The sequence below is a fragment of the Rana temporaria genome, chromosome 12 (assembly GCF_905171775.1).
Source record: "Rana temporaria chromosome 12, aRanTem1.1, whole genome shotgun sequence".
Taxonomy (NCBI): Eukaryota; Metazoa; Chordata; class Amphibia; order Anura; family Ranidae; genus Rana; species Rana temporaria.
Window position 1 is genome coordinate 65445305 of NC_053500.1, and position 20862 is coordinate 65466166.

Sequence of the window (20862 nt, forward strand, 5' to 3'; positions counted from 1 at the left end):
CCACAACCACCGGGCAAGGGTTGTGGGGATAAGACCCTTGTCCCCATCAACATGGGGACAAGGTGCTTTGGGGGGCACCCCAAAGCACCCTCCCAATGTTGAGGGCATGTGGCCTGGTGCGGTTCAGGAGAGGGGGGGGGCCCGCACTCTGTCCCCCCCTCTTTTCTGCGGCCGGCCAGGTCAACGTGCTTGGATAACGGGTCTGGTTATGGATATTTAGGGGGAACCGCACGTCATTTTTTTTTTTTAATTGACAGCGGGGTTCCCATTAATATCCATACCAGACCTAAAGGGTCTGGTTATTGAATTTGCGGGGACCTCCGTGCATTTTTTTTTCTAAAAGTCCGTGTCCCATTGACTACAATGGGGTTTGGAGTTCGGGTTCGTTTTTTTTTTTAAAGTTCAGGTTCGGACCCGAACCCGAACATCCAGGTGTCCGCTCAACTCTATACATTATACATGCTGCTTAATATATTATTGCAGGGATTTGATGTTTTCAGGAAACTTTAAAACAGGTCCACCTTACCTGTTTCTGAAGCCTTGCAAGTCGCGGCGGCGGCACTGCGGGCGTATGTCCGGCCTGTGTGGTGAGTGCGGCGTGGTCTGGACTCGTCCTTCAGATGCCGCCCGCAGCGGCAGCCCACACACACTGCTGCCCCCCAGAACAAACCACCCCCCCTCCATTAGTACAGACCCCCCCCTCAGGACAAACCTCCCGCTTCAATTAGTACATACCCCCCCATAAACCACCCCCCATTAGTAGAGACCCCCCCATCCATTAGTACAGACCCCCGGACAAACAACCCCCTATATTTGTACAGACCCCCCACAAGCCATCCCCCACAATTAGTACAGAACCCCCCACAATTAGTACAGACCCCCCCACAAGCCATCCCCCACAATTAGTACAGACCCCCCCACAAGCCATCCCCCACAGTTAATACAGAGCCCCCTACAAGCCATCCCCCACAATTAGTACAGAGCCCCCCCACAAGCCATCCCCCACAATTAGTACAGAGCCCCCCACAAGCCACCCCCCACAATTAGTACAGACCCCCCCACAAGCCATCCCCCACAATTAGTACAGAACCCCCCACAAGCCACCCCCCCACAATTAGTACAGACCCCCCACAAGCCATCCCCCACAATTAGTACAGAACCCCCCCACAAACCACCCCCATTAGTACAGACCCCCCCACAAACCGCCCCCCTCCATTAGTACAGCCACCCCCTCGGGACAAACCCCACCCAGGCGGCAGCTGGAGAGGACAGTGTGCAGCTGCGCCGCCGGGGTGGAGAAGATGAAGATCGTGACACAGGAGGGAGGACTAGGAAACACTGCGGCGGTGGGGAGCACGGCCTCAGACAAGGAGAGGAGGAAGGAGAGGAGGAGGGAGAGTCGCACTCTGGCGCTTGAGCGCCTCCACCTCTGTGGTGCCTGGGTGAAATGCACCCCGTGCGGCGCACTCAGTCTCGGTCGCGACTGATTATTCCGCCCTGTTCCTTAGCTGGCGCCCGCGCCGTAAGTCTAGTGATAGAGATTCGATACATTACACTGACGGTATATTAGTATGTATTGCATTTATTACATGGGCTATTAATCATGTTTTTGTATGTATATATGAATAATGGTAATACATTAACTCCAATCATTGGAATTTTTACAAGCTTTGAAACCAGATCACTTGGAAGTTTACTCACATGCTCTGTGCATCCCGGAAATATTTCAGTGCGAACTCCACCATGGTGTAATGTGTTGCATCAATGGGTTGTGGTGAAGGTGAAGGTGAAGGACTCTGATGTTGGAATGACGCCTCGCTCACCTTGCCACTCTGATAAAACAGATCACCATAAGACACATTTACCTTTTTATATTTCCACATTCTTGAAGTCTAATTAAAAGCAATTGACATTTCTTTAACATTAGAAATTACTCAAATGTTTTAAGCCTTTTAATATACTTATTTGCGTGACCAATGTTTCTTGAGATTGACTGTTTAATTTGATTATTTGTATCCAATGCCTTAATTGATATTTTCATTCATGGTAAATTTGTCCATGTCAGTCAAATGCACATGAATGTTAAGAAAATATTGAAAAAAGTAAACAACAAAAGACATTGACCATTTTACAAAACAATTTGATAAAAATTGGAAGATTACCAAACATCTGATATATTTATCTTCAATTTGATCATGCAAAATTTGTCAAAACCAATGAAAATCATGATGAAAAATTATTGATAATTGCTGCAGTTGACTATAATATTGCAAATATACTGTATAATCAAAATAGTCATATAGTACATACTGTAAATATGTGAACTATCTTACTAAAACATTTCATATTCTTCCCCATGATTAAGCTTCCCCTTGAATAAGCTGAGTGAAACGTGTTGGGGGCATGGCCTGGAGCCCAGGCTGAAATTGTAATTTCACATATCCACAGGGTCTAGCAGTAATGTGCGGCACATAGGACCTTTTTTATTTGTTGTATCATTGGAGCTGGGATGAGCTCTGTCCTTGCCAGTACTCCCAGCGGTGTACTACAGGAGAGGACTCAGCTGGAGCCTTGAGGGGCACCCCTTATTTGTTGTCTGGTCACATGAAATATTATTATTTCATGTTAACATTGTCCATCGATCTGGTACAGCTTATTACCATCGGCCTAAGAGGCTAACCTCAAAGTCTTGCATGACTGTAATAAAATCCTTAGATTAAAGGGCATAGGAACTGACAGCACCCCACGGAGCTAAAGGAGACTCCAGCAGATATCAGCATTCCCACATTGTTAAACCCTTCTGAGGTGGAAACTGTCAGGAAATTGAAAATTGTAAAGGCACCCTGTGACCTAAGTAAATGAGGTAGTTCCTGATGCTCGACCTGACTGGCCCACTCTCTAAGTGGTCTTGATTAAGCACGGATTCCGTGTGAAACGCGTCAACCTTGTATCCCCCTTGCCTGTCTGTGCTTGGTTGTTTTTAAAGGATTTTGTATTATTGAATTAAAGCCGAAATTGCATCGTGTGAGTATGCAGCCATCCGAATTTTGATTTATCTTGGCCCACTCTATAAGAGAGTCTTCAGATCCAGGGTAAGTGCAATGCCAGCAGCTCTGGATCTGGAAAGCACTCTGTGGCTAACTTGTTACCATAACTGAGACTGGAAAGAACCTTATGTGGAACCCAGTGCCTGAAAGTCAGTTCCATGCCATCCCTTCAATAACCAGTCCAGCCTGGTTCAGACACAACATACCAAAAAAAAAGTGGCAAGCAAAATGAGGCTAGTTGTCTTTTCTCCTAGGATTGTAGCAAAAGCCAGAGGTATGCTGGTAGTATCCTGGGCTGGCATACAGTTTTTTAGATTTGCCAATCCTCCTGTAGGCAGAAGTATAACCCAAAGGTGAAAGGCGTCCTGTGCTCATGTTTTGGCTATATACACACTTTAAATATACCCCAGGAAAGTCTAATTTCCATAAGGTGTAGGTTCTCCTTAACTGCATAATGTAGTGGTATTTGCTCTCTCACCCCCGTGCTGAAGGTTCTGCGAAGACCCACAGGGCGGGGCTTGATAATTTCGCTTTCTCTTTTGTCCACTGGAGAGTAATAGTCTGGGGCTGCAGCTGGCTGCACAAATCGGGATGGGAAAAGACCTGAGTATCCTCCGAGAGAACCAAACTGCCAGCCTGAAAGACAGAAATGAAAGAAGTCAGAAATGAAGTAAAAACAATAAAAATGCAAGGATCTTTACAACAGTCAGACAAATTGGGAGAACAAGGCTGGATATTGTGCTCCAGCCAGGAATTGGGCAGGCTCTATCTAACTTGCTGCAGCTTCTAATGCACACAGTGGGAAGCTTACATTGTTCAGCGATATCACAGTAAGCAATTTTAGTATAGAAGAGATGCCCATGCATTTTTGCAAGATGGAAGGTAAGGCGAGCATTCTTATGCCCCGTACACACGATCGGAAATTCCGACAGCAAAATCCGATGTGAGATTTTGAATGGAAATTCCAACCGTGTGTAAGCTCCATCAGACTTTTGCTGTCCTATCGGGAAAATCCTATCGTCTGTAGCAATTCCGACGTTCGAAATTCCGAAGCATACTCAGAAGCATTGAACTTAATTTTCTCAGCTCGTCGTAATGTTGGACGTCACTGCGCTCTTGGTGGCGCTAAGGGGTTAAGTGTGCCCTAAGGGAGTGATTCTTACTGTAGGGGGGCCTGGCTGCAGGTGTGACGTCACTGATCGTCGTTCCCTATATCAGGGAACAGACGATCAATGTCACTGCCACAGAGAAGAACGGGGAAGGTTAGTTTACACACACCTCTCCCCGTTCTTCAGCTCCTGTGACCGATCGCGGGACATCGGCGGCGATCGGGTCCGTGGGACCCGTGGGCGCGGTCACGGATCTTCGGACCGGGTGGCGCGCGGGACCCACAGCTGGGCTCTTAAAGGCAACTTACAGCCGTGCCATTCTGCTGACGCACATGTGCAGGAGGCGGTCCTTAAGTGGTTAATCCTGAAGTTTGAGCATTACTTAATCCTGACCCCTAAAGCTCAGGGCTTAGAATTAGGTATTGCACAGAGTCACAGAGTAACACAAACAGGTAAATAGGTTGACCACCATGTACCGGCCTCTTTGCTTTCATGCATGTCACACAAAACCAAGTCACTCCAATGATTGCTGTTATTACCTGGTTCCAATCCATCCATTGACATCACTTTGATGATGTCACCCTTCTTGAACTGAAGTAGACTTTTATCATCAGTAAAATGACTACGTAGCGCAACCACATGATTGGATTCCTGTGAAAACACCAACAAAAAGACACTTTTATCAGGGCTTTTCTTTTTTAATACTAGGCCAATTGCTATAGTTTGATCGCCTCGATCACCTTTATCAGTTCCTGCAGAAACAGTTCCACCAAGCTTTTTAGTGCCTGTGCTCTGTCGGAGCGCAAACTCAGGTCCTCAGTACGTAGACAAAAGCGCAAAGTGCGGGAATCGGACATTTCCAAGGACAGGATATCTACATAACTGCAGGATAAAGAAATGAAATGTTTATGGAAAGATTCCTTCCAAGATTTACTTATCTTCCATTGGGTTGTGTTATGGCCCACCTGTAGCTGTACAGAGTCTTCAGATATCTCTGTTGGATTCCTGTTGAATTTACATCCTTCAGAAGCCGGATCCCTCGGTGAGAAACCCCCAAAAGCAGTTTTTCTATATCATCATCCAGCTAAAATCATGAAAAAGGCAAAATGTTGGTAAATAAGAAGAAAAATAGTATACTGCAAAACAGAAAAAAGGAAACTGTGTAAAGAGTTATCAAATATACCCTTGAGATGTGTTACAGCTTTAAACTCCAGTCTTGTTTTTTTTTTTTTTTTTTTTTTATCCCAACTGTCAGGTTGATAACCGAAAATGGAATTAAAGTGTTACTAAACTCAGGACACTTCATTCACTATACAGTGGAACCTTAGTTTACGAGTACCGCGGTTAACGAGCGTCTTGAATAACGAGCAACTTTATTTTTTAAATCCTGATTGGGTTTGTAAGTCTCACAAAACAAGTAGAATTCAAGCAAATGGGGTGTGCAGTACCACATTTGGCCAGAGTTGCACGGGGGCCGGTGACACTCGCAACGAATCGAAAATACTCGGAACCACTCGGAAATACTCCGCTTCTGAGTGTTTCCGAACCTTTCCAAGGGTTTCCAAGATCAGCCGAGCTGTCCCAGAGTACTTTGGAGGGTCTCCAGCACACCCTCACCTCTGGCTAAATGCGGTATTGAATGCCATAGAAGTCAATGCAGAACAAATTATCTTAGTTTCCATTGACTTCTATGGGGAAACTCGCTTTGATATGTGAGTGCTCTGGATTACAAGCATTCTCCTGGAACAGACTATGCTCGTAAGGTTCCACTCTATCTGGTCTCCCACAGTACAGAACATGGAAATAATTTTAGTAAATACAAACAGCTAAATACATTTTCCCATCAACAGTATAAAGCAGACTTGTGATTTCTATCAGTTCCTGGTGAAGCTTGTAGGAGTTTTCATACTGCACTGAGCTGTCCTATGAGGCTGCAGGGCTCCTGACCCTCTGTCTGGACATGTCTAGACAATGCTGATTGGCCCTGTGCTAATCACATGCACTCTCCCAAGAAAAATAAAAACCTCTCTAGCAATACACACCAAACTGAGCATGTGCAGCCTTGACTCCAAAGCCTCTGTCTTACTCGGACTTGTCCAGGGGAACAGTGCAGGGAGGGGAGGATCTGTACATACGAGATCAAACAGCCTTTTTACACAATGCAGAGGATTAACCCCTTAGGTTACACAGCGAGAATAACAAGCATGCTTTACTGCATATACAGACTGATTTTATTTTGTGGGTTTAGTAACAAATCTTGTTGGTGTTATATGTGCGCATTAGGGCACATCTAGCTCAAACTGTGCCATCCTCCAGTGATAATGGGTCCAGTATCTTCCCCATCGCCACTGTTTATTTTAACTTCTGTAGCAATTTGCTTTGGCCATTAGAAAGCAACTGATGATGCAACGCCTGAGCATGTGCCAGCACCTAGCACAGTTGGGGAAGAGCTCCTTTTGGCAAAACAGACTCTTCTAGTCTTTTCTATTGAAACAAACTTTTTTTGGTTGTGGGGCTTTATTTCTGCTTTAAATATTTTTGGTTCTATAATTGCCATGGTGTTAATGATGACTAGCCTGAAGGGTCCTGTTCTTTCCGAATAGATGATTTTATTGGTCTGCTGCTACTCCTGTCCAATCAGCAGGATGAGGGTGGGAAATTACACCACTGTATCTTTTATACAGTCTAAACTGTAGCTGATAAAGTGGTGCCATCCTCCTGGCTGTGTTGTGTGGCAAGGCTGTGTAAATATCAGGACTGAATGGACAGAAATACATATCTTCTGACAGGTACACATCTGTGCATTTAGGCCCCATGCACACGAGAAGCAATTACAAACACCTCTAAACTCACGTTTTCAAAGGCAAAAACCGGCGTTTAAAACACCCGTTTTTGCCGCGAATTGTGCAGTGTTTTGCTGCGATTAGCGGCGTTTAACCGCGTTTGCGGCTGTCAGCGCTTATCTCAAAGACATTGTAGACCCTCCCAAAGTTTAAAACGCAAAAATAAAACGCTTCTGAACCCAAAATTTTGCGTCTGAAAAAACGGACATAAACCCAACTGCTTTAAAATGCCAAAAAACGTGATTGTGTGCATGGACACATAGGATAACATTAAATGTGTTCAGGGGCAGTTGAAAAAAATGCCCAAATGCCTCTGAACTCGAGTTTAGCAGCGTCTCGTGTGCATGGGGCCTTAGATGTTGCCTGAAGTTCAGCTTCAATTTTCCTGAGCAACTTGAGTCCCCAAAACAAATGGGCTCACTATGTATTGACCAATGTCTTTGGAGTTTAGAGTCAAGAATTACAAACCTAGCACCCTGGTTCTGTGGCTCACATCTTGCTGCCTGTTTTTTTAAGTCAGGTTTGCTTTATAATTGTATTACAGGTAAACTTCAACACATAGTGAAAAAGAGCTGCTAACAAATGAATAATGAAATGAGAGATAGATGTTGGAAAATCATTTTTTTTTTTTTATTCTCTCTTCTCTCCTGACGCGGGATAATAATCGGGAGGGGGGGGGGGGCAGCCAGGCTGGGCCTGTAAGGGGCCCTGGGGACCATTGGGACCCTTACAGGTGTAATGCAAAAAATAAATAAAGAATAATAAAAAAAACAGGAGGGGGGCTAGCCAGGCCCCTGGGGACCATCAGGCGGACTGAACATTCAGGCACTCCGGCACTGCCCGAGGGTCCCATGCCACTAGGGGGCCCCATCAGTGTTGCTAGCCTCAGTAAAACCAGGGACAGTATGTAAAAATCTTTTTTTTTACATCTGTCCCAGAAATGTCCTGTACCGTCATCCTTTTGGTCTAAAAATCCCAAGATTATAGCTGCCCTGCCTCTCCAGTACCTTCTCAGTGTGTGTATGTATACTGTGTGTGTATATATGTATACTGTGTGTGTATATTGTGTGTATACTGTGTGGCCCCAAAATCTATTGCCTGGGGGCCCCATAATCTCCTATTGCCCGGAGGCCCCATAATCTTCTATTGCTCGGGGGCCCCATGAGTTGTCAGTCCACCTCTGCCTGTACCCCCCTGATGGAGGCCCTGATAAAAGCCATTGGTTTAGCAAGACAGACAGAAAAAGTTAAGTTTTAGGAGATCACAGTATAAAGAAATGTACTCAGTTACAAAATGATACAGTTAATTTTACACTCACCGTGACAGGGAAGAGGCGGGAAAAATAATTCTCCCAGTTATCCCGGGCAGCTATGACAATACGTTTCTTAATAGAATCTTCTGTGATGGAGCTGGCATCACTTCCTACTTGGTGCTCACCTGGTCAACAGAAATCAGAAAAAGGTCACTTACACGCACAATCATTTGTGCTGTAAATACTGTACATGTTCATCTGCATTTCTGACTTAAGCCCTGTACACACTATCAGTTTTTTTTTTTTCATTCAACCCAGCAGGCTGAATAAAAAAAAAACGTGAGAAGAGCCTGTACTAACGATGTGATGTTAGTACAGAGACCCCCCTGCTGAACTATTGTGTTCTGACAGGGGGACCGCCCCCCTGGATCTGCTATCTGCTGCAGGAGAGACTGAGCCATTTAAGAACTTACCATACAGCCTCCCAGTAGCCTTATTTCTGCCTGCAGGTTTGAACTGGGACTGTTCTCATGTGCACCAAAGGTACAACTGGGCCCCGATCTGGTTAAAGAGTTAGGACTAAAAACTGCCCTTTTACCAATGCTGTAGCAAAACCTTCACCTATGCTTATGCTAAGTGATACCTCTCAGGGACACTGGAACATATCCTAGCCAATCTCTTAGGGTGCACTCTAGGTTAGTTATAGTTTTATTATTCATATTGCAGTTATTTTACACTAAATGGTCTTGCGTCTATTTACTGACATTAACTCACAGCCAAGTTAAAGGTATCCATATTGGTTTTCTTAGAAGTGCTTGCAGCAGTTTTCATTTAACCAGGTGTGCCAAAGAGCCGAAGGTTATTCACTCAGTTGAGGCAAAGAATAGAGGACCCAATCAACTAAGTGAAGGTAAATTGGGTATCTGGCGCTCCAGGAGGCAATGCCCTTAGTTTGTAATAATATACATTTGATTAGTCAGTCTTTAGGTAAAAACAAAGTTGAACCACGGTAATGGGGTGATTTAAAAAGAGGCAGCCATCCTCAGAGTGTGTCCAGAAACTCTGCAAAACATATAAAAGAAACAGGGGGGGGATGCACCTCTCTAGGTGTAGTATTAAAAGAGTATCATTTATTGCACAAGATTAAAAAAACTTACAAGATATAAGTGGGAGTCATGCTCATCATAAGTATGTAGTCCTGGCAGTTCTACTGCGTCCCACAGGCTCCTCGCACAATCCAGTTAGCTGGGAAAGGTTCTGGTGTGATGTGCTGTACATTCAGGAAAACCAGGAAGTAGTCAGCTCCAAATCATTTCCTGGTTTTCCCAACTGTCCCTGATTTCGAGGGACTGTCCCTGATTTGGAGCAATGTCCCTCTGTCCCTCATTCCTCCTCCTCTGTCCCTCATTTTGGTCTAATCTATATATGTATATAAAATGCACTTTTTATCTATAAAAAGGTGTTTTCCAGTGTGTGACAGACTCATCCGGGACATCCCCGGACTCTCTTATGTCTAAAATCATCCTATGTCCACTAGGGGCATAGGATGACTGAGAAATTATATCTTGGACTACCTGAGATGGGATTATTATGTAATTATTATCCACAATATATTCCAGGATATCTGTAAAGAACTATTTACTGTTTGTTGATTCTGAACTCAACGGGTTAATTGTAAGAGTGACTCATTCATAATGTTGGGACACATACTGTTAGATGCTAATGTCCTCACCTCCAGCCATCTGTCTGTTCTCTGTGCTAATTGACCCTGCTATTGTGTGAAGATGTCCTGTGTTTACACTTATGATAATGTGAATTGTATAGCAGGTGAGCGGAGACGGGAACGTCTACTCTGAAACGTCATATCTTGGAGTCACCTCGTCTGGGTAAATGATTAGTTAATTAGCTCATGTTAATTTATGTTCTGGTTACCTCCTCTTTAAACCTGATATAAGGTTGTATTCTTGGTTCTATTAAACACTTCATGTTCAGCAGACAAACAAGTATCATCTCGATGTGTGCTTGTGAGCAGCTGGAATATATGATATCTATATCCAGACTGATAGGAAGCGGTATATGACGGAAGCACTCAAGCAGAGTGTGGGACGTTCCGTTACACAGTGCTAAACCTTTCATCCAATTTCTAAATTGCTGCATTTGTAAATTCCAAAAGCCAAAATAAAGGAATAGTAGTGGTAAAAAAAGCACTTGTGGGTTTAACCAATCTTGTTTTTTTGTACAATTCTCCTTTAAGGGGGTGTGGCAAGGGGTGAGTCCTATGCCTGCATACTTTTGCTGATAGGTGTCCCTCATTCCCATCACAAAAAGTTGGGAGGTGTGTTTTCCTGAATGTACAGCGATTCAGCACATCACACCAGAACCTTTCCTCAGCTACCTGAATCGTGCGAAGAGCCTGTGGGATGCCAGGACTACATTCTTAAGATGAGCATGCTCCCACCTATATCTTGTAAAGCCGCGTACACACGACCATTTTTCATGTCATGGGAAAAACAATGTTTTTCTCGATGTGATTCTTGTCAAGCCTGCCTTGCATACACACGATCGTGAAAAAAAAAATGCTCGAGCAAAGCGCGGTGACGTACAACGGCACTATAAAGGGGAAGTTCCATTCGGATGGCACCACACTTTGGGCTGCTTTTGCTGATTTCGTGTTAGTAAAAATTTCGTGAGAGACGATTCGCGCTTTTCAGTCTTTGCGCTTTTCTGTCTGTTACAGCGCGACAAATGTGCTATCTCCATTACAAATGCTAGTTGTATCAGAACGACGCTCCCATCTCATAACTTGCTTCTGAGCATGCGTGTTTTTTCCCCGTCGTTAAAGCCTGTTTTTCATGACGTGAAAAACGACTACGTGAAAAACGCAGAGAAAAATTAGAGCATGTTCTAAGTTTTTAATGGCCATTTTTCACGTCAAGGAAAATTCTCTGCAACCTACACATGATCGTTTTTAATGACCAATTTAAAAAATTTCATTTTTCATGTCATGAAAAACGGTCGTGTGTAAGCGGCATAAGTGCAATAAATGTTACTGTTTTAATACTACACTTAGAGAGGCGCCCCCCCCCCGTTTCTTTCAATCAACTAAGTGGCTCCTATATGGGTAGTGCTACAGTAGTTAGGGTTAGAGTTAAGCTGGAATTCCACTTTAAGTCCAAAAAACGGCTAAATAAGAAGTTGAAGTAGATATATATATATATTTTTAAAGTCTTGACGATCCACACACTCCTGTCAGACAACATACCCTGATCTATGCAGGTGTTTTTTTTTTTTTTAAACTGCAACAGTTTCCTACCGCTTTTATTTTCATATCTCTCTAGAGCAGTGGTTCTCAACCTGGGGGTCGGGACCCCCTCGGGGGTTTAAATGATGATTTGCCAGGGGTCACCAAATCCTAGGCTGTTCCCGAAGCCTGCACCACTCCCAGCCTTTTTGCGACTGCCCAGCAGGGCTGTCTCTGGAGCCTGTGGCCACCCAGTTGGGCTGTTCCTGGAGTCCATGGCTGACCACTCAGTCTCTTCGCAGCCACCCATTCAGTTCTGGGTGGCATAGACTAGAGGTCAGCTGACTGGTGAGGAATTCGAAGCACTGCCACTCATCCCATTCCTCCTACCAGCACTGCCACTCATCCCAACTCCCCTCCAGTACTGCAGGAGTAACAGAAGGAATAATAACAAAAAAAATACATGGAAGGGAGAGGAAAAGAGGGGGAGGAAGAAAGAAAAAGGGAGAGAACAAATAAGAGAAAAAAACAAGAAAGATGGCTAGAGAGAGAGATGGGGGAAAAAAAAGAAAAATAAATTAGGATAGAGAGAGATAAAAGGGTAAATAAAGGAAAACAAAGAGAAAGAGTGATACATCCTAAAATGTACCATATGAGGTTTTAATACTGTACGAGTGAAAGGGACTCAGGGAGCACAAATTACTTGTATTGCCTTGGGTGCCGATAACCCACGCTACGATTTTTTTTTTACTGTTAGGGGTCCCCACAACTTGGGATATTTTATCAAGGGGTCACGGCACTAAAAGGTTGAGAACCACTGCTCTAGAGTTTGGCTCTAAAGGCTCCAAGCACCTGACCATTTTGATAGTCCACAGCTTACTGCTTAGCAAAGGGCAACATTAGCTGGCTAATCACAGGAAGGGAAGACAAATGATGTGGGCAGGTAAATCTCATACATTTTCTTTGTACTTACTTAAGAAGTCTTTCATCTTCCGTCTCTCCTCTTTAGACAGCTTGAAACCAGTGTCTGAGAATGTGTCTCGAATTATCTATCACAACAGAAACCTACATGACTATTGTGCACCTCAAATCCTATATACATAATTAACAGCTACCCAGTCACAAGTTACCAAAGATCTGACTGCTACAAAACAACAAGATAGAATAGACTCAACAATGTTAAATACATGGGCTTTGGACACTATGAAGAGCAGCTTATGATATTGGTGATACAAAGCTTAGGATCAATGTCCTGTCCTGGCCAAATTCTACAAAACACTATTCTCATATTAGGACATGGACTGCATTGCCCGTGACCAACAGATCTAACACTTTCAACAATTGATCATTGTTCTTCTACCAGCTCGATTTTCCAGGACTTTCTATTCATGCATGGCTCTTCTTATCTAGCTCCACAATCTGTTAAAATTTGAGGCTCAGAAAAAAAACGTATTGCCTAATTGCCATGTTTCCTAGCATACATGAAACAGATATTACTGTATTTCATAAGCAACCTATGAGCTGAGCATTTTATTTTTACATGATTGTATTTTTAATAATTAGTTACATAGTTGGTAAGGTTTTAGTGCATACTAATAGTCTACTGGCCTTGCTCAATGCAGCTTGGCATTGCATTCTATTGCTGAGCCGGTGATCTAGTAGAAACCTGGGATCTTTTTGCATCATTGATTCCACGAGAGAATATCTTTTTGGGGGAGAATCTAGTTTTGACAGGTACCTGCTACCCTTTCCGCTCAGATAGTTATCCTTCCTTCCTCCCTCCCTCCCTCCCTCCCCACAGTGTTCTGGGACAAGGCTGCAGGCCAATTCAAAAAGCACAGCACCGCAAGCAGCATAGCCAGCTGTCCAGAGTTAGGATGCCGATGCCAGGAACCTGAAGGCTAGTGAAGAACTAGCCCGGAGGAGGATGGTGCTGGATCCCTCGACAACGATACTATTTTCATCAGAAAATTCTTGGATATGGTCCCTTATCATTTCTTCCAATAGTTTGCATACTATTGATGCTAGGCTGACTTGTCTGTTGTTTCCAGGTTTATATCTCTGACCTTTTTTGAATATTGGTACCACTTTTACCTTTCACCAATCAGCTGGTATCATTCTAGTCAGCAAGCTGTCCTTAAAATTTAGGATTAATGGTCTGGCTATTGTGTGGCTATATTCTTTGCGAAATCTCCAGTGTAAGCCATCTGCTTCTAGTGATTTATTCAGAATATGTTTTTCTGGTTTCTTTTTTGAACACAGTTTTCTGTTAGTCAGAAGGGTACATTCAATCTAATGTTATTAACATTACTATCTTGTAAAAATAACTAAATTCCTTTTTTTCATATTGAGGCTTTCAAAAACAAATACTGCATTTTGGCCACTAGGTGATGCTTCAATCATGCAAGATAGTTTTTTATCCTAGAATATGGAAAGTTTTGCTGTAGCTGAGCGCATTTGCCTCATATTTGTTCATCGAACGGTTTATACATAGACCCCAAAGTATTGGTTAGTTGTCTTTGATATTTCAGATTCACCTGTTAAATGCCCAAAACATATATGTTTTCCTTTGAAAATTGATAATTGCAGATCATGGTATAATATTCACACACATGGAAAATATTTAAATAAAAAAGAATGCATCTGGTACTATTATTCACCTGCTCACACAGAAGGTTCAAATAATATGGATGAGTGAATTTTTCCTTCGGATAGAAGATCTGCAAAGAAACGACTCACAATTAGAAGATATCAATGTAAACATCACTTAGGAAGTTGCTCTTATATGCTAAAAAAAAAAAAAAAAAAAAAACATAATTTGCTTCAGGTGGATAGCTATTTGGTTCTCTTTGGTCTATCCCAACTTTTAGTGTCCCTGACCAATGCCCCATTCAACTGTTGCAGCATCTCAAAACTCATTTCCACCCCTGCTTAACAATGTGTTATACAGGGTCCCAATGTGCACCCATAAGAACTAGAAATCACTACCTGACAGGGTCCCCCAACAAACCGCCCCCCATCCTGAAAACAATCAAAACAAATCTAAATAATATTTTTGCTAGAATTACACTAAAATCATTAGTTAACACAAACACAACATAACTTACAAAATTCCTGCTAAATCATGCTAGGTCTTTGGGCTTATTCACATGGGCACTGTGGCCAGTGTGAATCAGTGTTTTTTTTTCTGTGGGTGGAGTTATGTGCAGGTAGCCTATGTCTCTATATGGGGATGTAGCAGCTGTACAAATGCAGCCACAGGTCCCAATTTGACAACCCTGTGGTTGCAGATCTGTGGCCCGAAACACAGACAAACTATATTTGGGGTCACTCACCCAAACCTGTACATTTAACAAATTAGAACCCATGGCTATGTTTATACAGCCGCTGCATCCCCATAGAGTAACAGGTGGCTCCAGCAGCACAAACAAACCACTCATTAACACTGTATGGGCCACTTTTGAGACAGAGAAAGTGACAGAGAAAGTGACTGAGGACAATCCTCAATCTACAGACCCAGCTGCACAGAATGAATGATCAGCAATAGCTCTGTACAGTTTACTGTGCTTCAGTTATGAATGAACATAGTAAGTGATCAGTACCGATCACTCACTATCAGAAAAGGAAAGGGCCAATAAATATTACATATTTACTGGCCCCACTACGGTCTCCATCCTGAAACACCTGCAGCAGCCAGGGGGAGGAGAGGAAAGGAAGCCACCAGGGAGAGGAGGATAAGCCAGATTTCAGCTTCCACACAGGAGAACTACTGGGGATCAGTACCAGATAATGCCCCCCCCCCCCCACCCCTTTGTGGCACCAATCACCCCTTCCTGCCCAGGTTCCACCCCTTGCTTCTGTTTGTCAGCTGCCCAGGCCCCATACAGAAGAACCAGCGGTACCCTCTTATTGGCGGATATATATATATATATATATATATATATATATATATATATATATAGTGTAAGAATGCTTTCAAAGCATTTTATTTTTATCAATTTACAAAATGCAAAGTGAGTAAACAGAAGAAAAATCTAAATCAAATCAGTATTTGATGTGATTGCCGACTTAGCTTTGTTGTAATATATGTAGATTTATGTGGAATGTTTATATATATATATATATATATATATATATATATATATATATATATATATATATATATATATAATGTCATATTATTGTGTTGTGTTATTGTGTTCCAAAATGGACCAGGCCAGATTTCAAACCTGTAATTACATGTTACACTTTAAAAGACATACATGATCTATTTTACACATCAAACCTGTAATTACATGTTAAAGACGCTTGTCGATTGTCAATAGGCAAAGAGACAGGATGAATCTGTTTTTACACTTCAAACCATTTCTCAGGCCACATGTAATCTAATTACTTATTAGAGGGAGCTTATTGGTATGCAAGGATGTATACTAGTTAGCTCCCTAATACTAATTGGTGACTCCGGCTGGGAGTGACAATTACCTGTCACTCTGAAAGACAGGATGTAGATCAAAGACGGCCAATCAAATTGCTCAGCTATTCAGTGGATAGAGAATATAATCTTGGAAATGAGCCTTGTCACTGAGAGAATATTTTCCCTATGTATTCTCTGTATGAATATATGTTGGTCTGGAAGTGATCAGAATATATATTCTCTATGTATTCTCTGAGAAATATGGCACAGGTCTAAGATGAGACTTTGAATTACTCTGTTGGATTTTGTATCATCTGTGGAATTTGGACTTTGTTCATTATTGAAAGTTAATTAAAATGCGTTCTCTGGAGAGCCTGTGTGTTGCTGCGGAACAACCTAATTTATAGTCATCATACCGTGTTTCCCCGAAAATAAGCCTGGGTCTTATATTAATTTTGGCACCCAAAAACACACTAGGGCTTATTTTCGGGGTAGGGCTTGCCATTTAATCCTCAGTGTGAACAGAGTAAAAATGCTTACAAATTGCTAGAATCCTCACCACCAATGTAATGTAAAAAGTATGTGTGTCTGCAATCTGTGCTGTGCCACATACCTTCCTATAGTGCAGTTTGGAGCTTCCGTGGCCCCCCAATCGTCTTCCCTGGCACAAGCATTGCAGAGGTAGGGGGCCAAGATCCCCGCTGAGAAGAGGAGAGCTGTGGGGATCATCAACTGAGCGCGGCTCTGCGCTTTCTGATGGTCCTCCTGTGCTCTCTTACCCACTCCAAGCTTTACAGAGGGAGGGGGGCTAGATATCCCCCACTGAAAGTTGGCAGAAGAGAAGAGCTGTGGGGATCAGCTCAGCGCGGCTCAGCGCTTTCCGATGGCCCGCATTAAATTTCTTACCTGCTCCAAGCCTTGCAGAGGGGGGGCCGAATTCCCCCGCTGACAGCTGGGAGAAGAGGCGAGCTACGGGAGGTCAGCTGAGCGGCGTTCTAAGAAGGCATCTCACTCAACTATACCACAGAAACACACCCTTCACACAAAACACTACAATACAGAGGATTCCAGCAGTCCACAATCACTTCAAACTAGGGCTTATTTTCGGGGTAGGGCTTATATTGCAGCCCTTCCTGAAAATTGGGGTAGGTCTTATTTTCAGGGTAGGTCTTATTTTCGGGGAAACACGGTACTAATACCTAAGATATCAATATCTAATCGAACTGGATACTATACATCTATATCACTACATTTATTGGACATGTATATCACTACAAACTTCAAACCAGCATAATTTCTTCTAGGTACATTTGTACACAGTCTTTGAAGGAACTCGGCAGGTAAATTGTTCCACACATCTTGAAGTGGAACAAACCACATTGTAGGCTGCCTCAAACCCTTCTGTCTCTTCATACAATCCCAGATTAGGCCTTTGTGGGGCCAAACCATCACTTCCACGACTCCTTGTTCTTCTTTATGTCAAAGATAATACTTAATGACATTGGCTGTATGTTTGGGGTCATTGTCCTGCTGCAGAAAAAATTTGGGGCCAATCACATGCTTCCCTGATGGTATGGCATGATGGATAAGTATCTGCCATTGAGGACACCATTGATTGGCCAAGGTTGAGGACCATAGATGTAGGGGGTTGGTCAAGGAAACCTAATGCAGCTGATGAAAGACACATCATGCTTACTTCCTTTCGACATTGGAAGATGTCCAGCAGTGTCATCAGCACAGAACTGGTGGAAACCAGTGGGACCCAGATACACCCATCTACTGTCCAGAGAAGTTAGGCCAGTAGTGGTCTTAATGGAAGTATTGTGGCTAAAAAGTCATACCTCCAACGTGGAGACTAGGCTAAGCGACTCAAGTATACACAGAAATATAGGAACTGGGGTGGAGGAAAATAGCAGCAGGTGCTCTGGACTGATGAGTCAAAATTTGAAAAATTTGGCTGTAGCAGGAGGCAGTTTGTTCACCAAAGGACTGGAAAGCGGTACAATAATGAGCGTCTGCAGGAAACAGTGAAGCATTGTGGAGGTTCCTTGCAAGTTTGGGGCTGCTTTTCTGCAAATGGAGTAAGAGATTTGGTCAGGATCCGTGAAGGAATGCAATGAGCATAATGATAAATTAGAAAATGTCTATTCTCTATGCATCTTTAATATAAAGTCTATATTGCTTTTTCTTGTATACCACTGCGATAATCCTTCCTTACTCTAATCAGCTCCTAATAACACCCCTCCCAAACATGGCGAATGCCTCCCTCTCCCACACAGCTTTAGGAATGCGGAGGTGAAGACACATCAGAGGGCCGGCTGAGATCGACACCCCATCTTGTACTCTTCTTGTATCTCGGCCAATTAAATGCGCTTTCTAGTTCACATAATAGTGACGTATCATGCTGTATGTAGAAGTTTGTCTTGTCTGCAATAAAGCAGAGATAACGGTGTACTTCAACTGAGACGGTTGTATCAGTGACTTATTCCTAGCCATGCATGGTGATCTGAACTTGGAATTTGGAACAGCAGTAGAATCCATATTAACTCCTTTGCGGTTAACAGAACTATCACAGATGGTGCCCAACGTGGGGCTCCAGGTTTTTGACTGAAGGAAGACCACAATCTAAAGGCTGAGCTGCCGATCGGGACAGACGAATACAGGGACTGCGCACCCCTTCTGTCGTGAGTGTATATATATATATATATATATATATATATATATATATTATATGTTTACCACTGTACAGAAATTCGTTGTCTAAATTGGCAAATTGGTCTGTGTCGGCTTCCTGAAAGTCAACAAAGAGGCAGGTAATTTTTATATCTCGCCTGGGGCTGTTTTAACGAACCTGCTATCGGATTTCTACTGACTGTGTATTTGTTTAATGTTTGTATTGTTCGGTGTCTGCTGTCCTTTAAATTTGCAAATTCAGCAAGCTGAAAGTTGTTGCAATTGATGATTACTCTGACCCAGGAGGTAAAAGCTCATTTGCCTCTGGGAAGACGGGTAGGTTGTCCAGAAGGTTTTGCCTTACAGGACGGAAAACTTTGCAACAAATGTCTTTTTAGACGAGTTTCTCAGGGTTAATGGTTAACCCATGAGGGTGTATCTCAGCTGTTGATGCTTTTGCAACTTGACAGACAGCAGGTGTCATGTTTTGTTCTCATTGTGTTTGTGTGTTCTGAGATTAAACGTACATTTCCCAGTGAAAGAGGGAATATGAAAGAAACTTGCGATAGGAGCCCCCCAACCCTTGCGTTCTTGTTTTAGAAGGAGGGGGAGGATGGGTTAGAATGTCTACTAGATATGAAATCACTAGTGAGCATGAGATGTAAGGAATCAGCAAGGAAATGGTTAAAGAATTTGGAAGTGGAATGCAAGTGGACAGAAGGTTAGAGAAATGAACAAGGTCTGTTGGATGTGAAACAAGTACATTGTAAATTGGACAGAAGTCAAGCGTTGGTTGTTGTAATGAAAGTTTGTGAATTGGAAGACTGCCAGACTGAAGATAAAGGAAATCTATGTGATAGAGCAGCAAGAATATTGCACAAAGAGGCGAAGAAAGATGGCGATTGTTTTGTATATGTTTATCACAAACCTGATGTTTCCAGACCACCCCCCCTATGGAATTTGGAAGTAAGGACAGGGAAAACCCAGCCCTCCACCTAACGCCCAGTTTCTTCCCACTACCCAAGCTCAAGTACAGCCCAGTGCACTTCCTCCCGGCAGCCATCTTAGTGCACCCACATCCTCATTTCCTGCCCAGCCCAGTGCACTTCCTCCCGGCAGCCATCTTAGTGCACCCATGCTCTCACTTCCTGCCCAGCCCAGTGCACTTCCTGCAGGTGGCCATCTTGGTACACCCAGAAGGCCTAACCAATGCATATACCCAGTTCTCCTGTTTTAAACCAGTATGGCTCCTACCACACTCCTGTCTTCCCCAATACGGAAGTGCCACTTCCTGTTCCTCAGGTGTGGAGTTCTGTGCCCAACTCCACGAATGGGCAAAGGAGAAATTGACGGATCAGACCACCACCATCCAAGATATTACCCAAGATGAAGGGGAGTCTGTGGAGAAGTATGATGCCAGACTCGTACAAGCCTTTGATGATCTGGGCTTCTCTCGCCATGAAAAGGTGCACACACACACACATGTTATCAACTGTTTTTGTCTCAGGGCTCAGAGAGGATACCAGAAAAGGCCTGACGGTGACCCGCCCCGAATACTGCTCTATGTAGATGTCCAAACTACTGTTGGTGGCCAGAGGTATAGAAAATCAACGCCCCTCATGGTGGCCCATGATGAAGAGAATGTAGAGCCCCAAGACATCTCAGACAAGACAGACCCCCGTGAAGGACAACGCGGACATCAGCAACCACCACCACCACGCCCGAACTCTCTCAATGGGCAAACCTGATGACAGTGTCCTCTACCTGTCCCATGAATTTGCTCGGAGCTGATGTGCTGTCCAGACTACAGGCCTCAATCATTTCCACGCCTGAAGGAGGAGTGCAGCTAAATTCTCCCTTATCCCCAGAAGACTCATCTGCCTTGTGTTCTCTGCCTCGCATGATGATACTTCATGAAGCAATACCTCCAAGTACAATACCACAAGACGTACTTAACAGAATCCCTACGTGCCTATGGTCCAAGGGACCGGAAGACATTGGTCATTTGAAAGTGCCACCAGTTTTAGTCAAGTTCATTGCCCCGGAAACCACAATACCCCTTGAAGCCAGCTCAATCCACAGTCATCTCAAAACAGGTCGAGACTCTTGTGTCCAATGGAGCTTTGATACCCTGTACTTCTGAATGCAATACACCCTTGTTCCCAGTGAAGAAACAGACCCCAAGAGGAGAAGCAGAGAAATACAGAATGATCCAAGACCTCTGAGCAGTTAATGAAGCCACAGTGTTGGACACCCCAATTGTGCCAAATCTCCAAGCCAGTT

At 43.5% G+C, this 20862-nt stretch overlaps 1 protein-coding gene across 1 annotated transcript in view; it reads right to left on the reverse strand.

Moving 5' to 3' along the window:
• Positions 1-20862, reverse strand: part of LOC120919370 (unconventional myosin-XVB-like) — a 130475-nt gene that overhangs the window by 59018 nt on the left and 50595 nt on the right. Inside the window, exons 22-29 of the mRNA XM_040331501.1 lie at positions 14153-14212; positions 12466-12541; positions 8318-8436; positions 5122-5240; positions 4897-5038; positions 4696-4807; positions 3526-3683; positions 1702-1832 (exon numbers count right to left, since the gene is read on the reverse strand). Of these exons, the coding sequence (XP_040187435.1) occupies positions 1702-1832; positions 3526-3683; positions 4696-4807; positions 4897-5038; positions 5122-5240; positions 8318-8436; positions 12466-12541; positions 14153-14212 (917 nt within the window). The remainder of the gene's footprint in view (positions 1-1701; positions 1833-3525; positions 3684-4695; positions 4808-4896; positions 5039-5121; positions 5241-8317; positions 8437-12465; positions 12542-14152; positions 14213-20862) is intronic.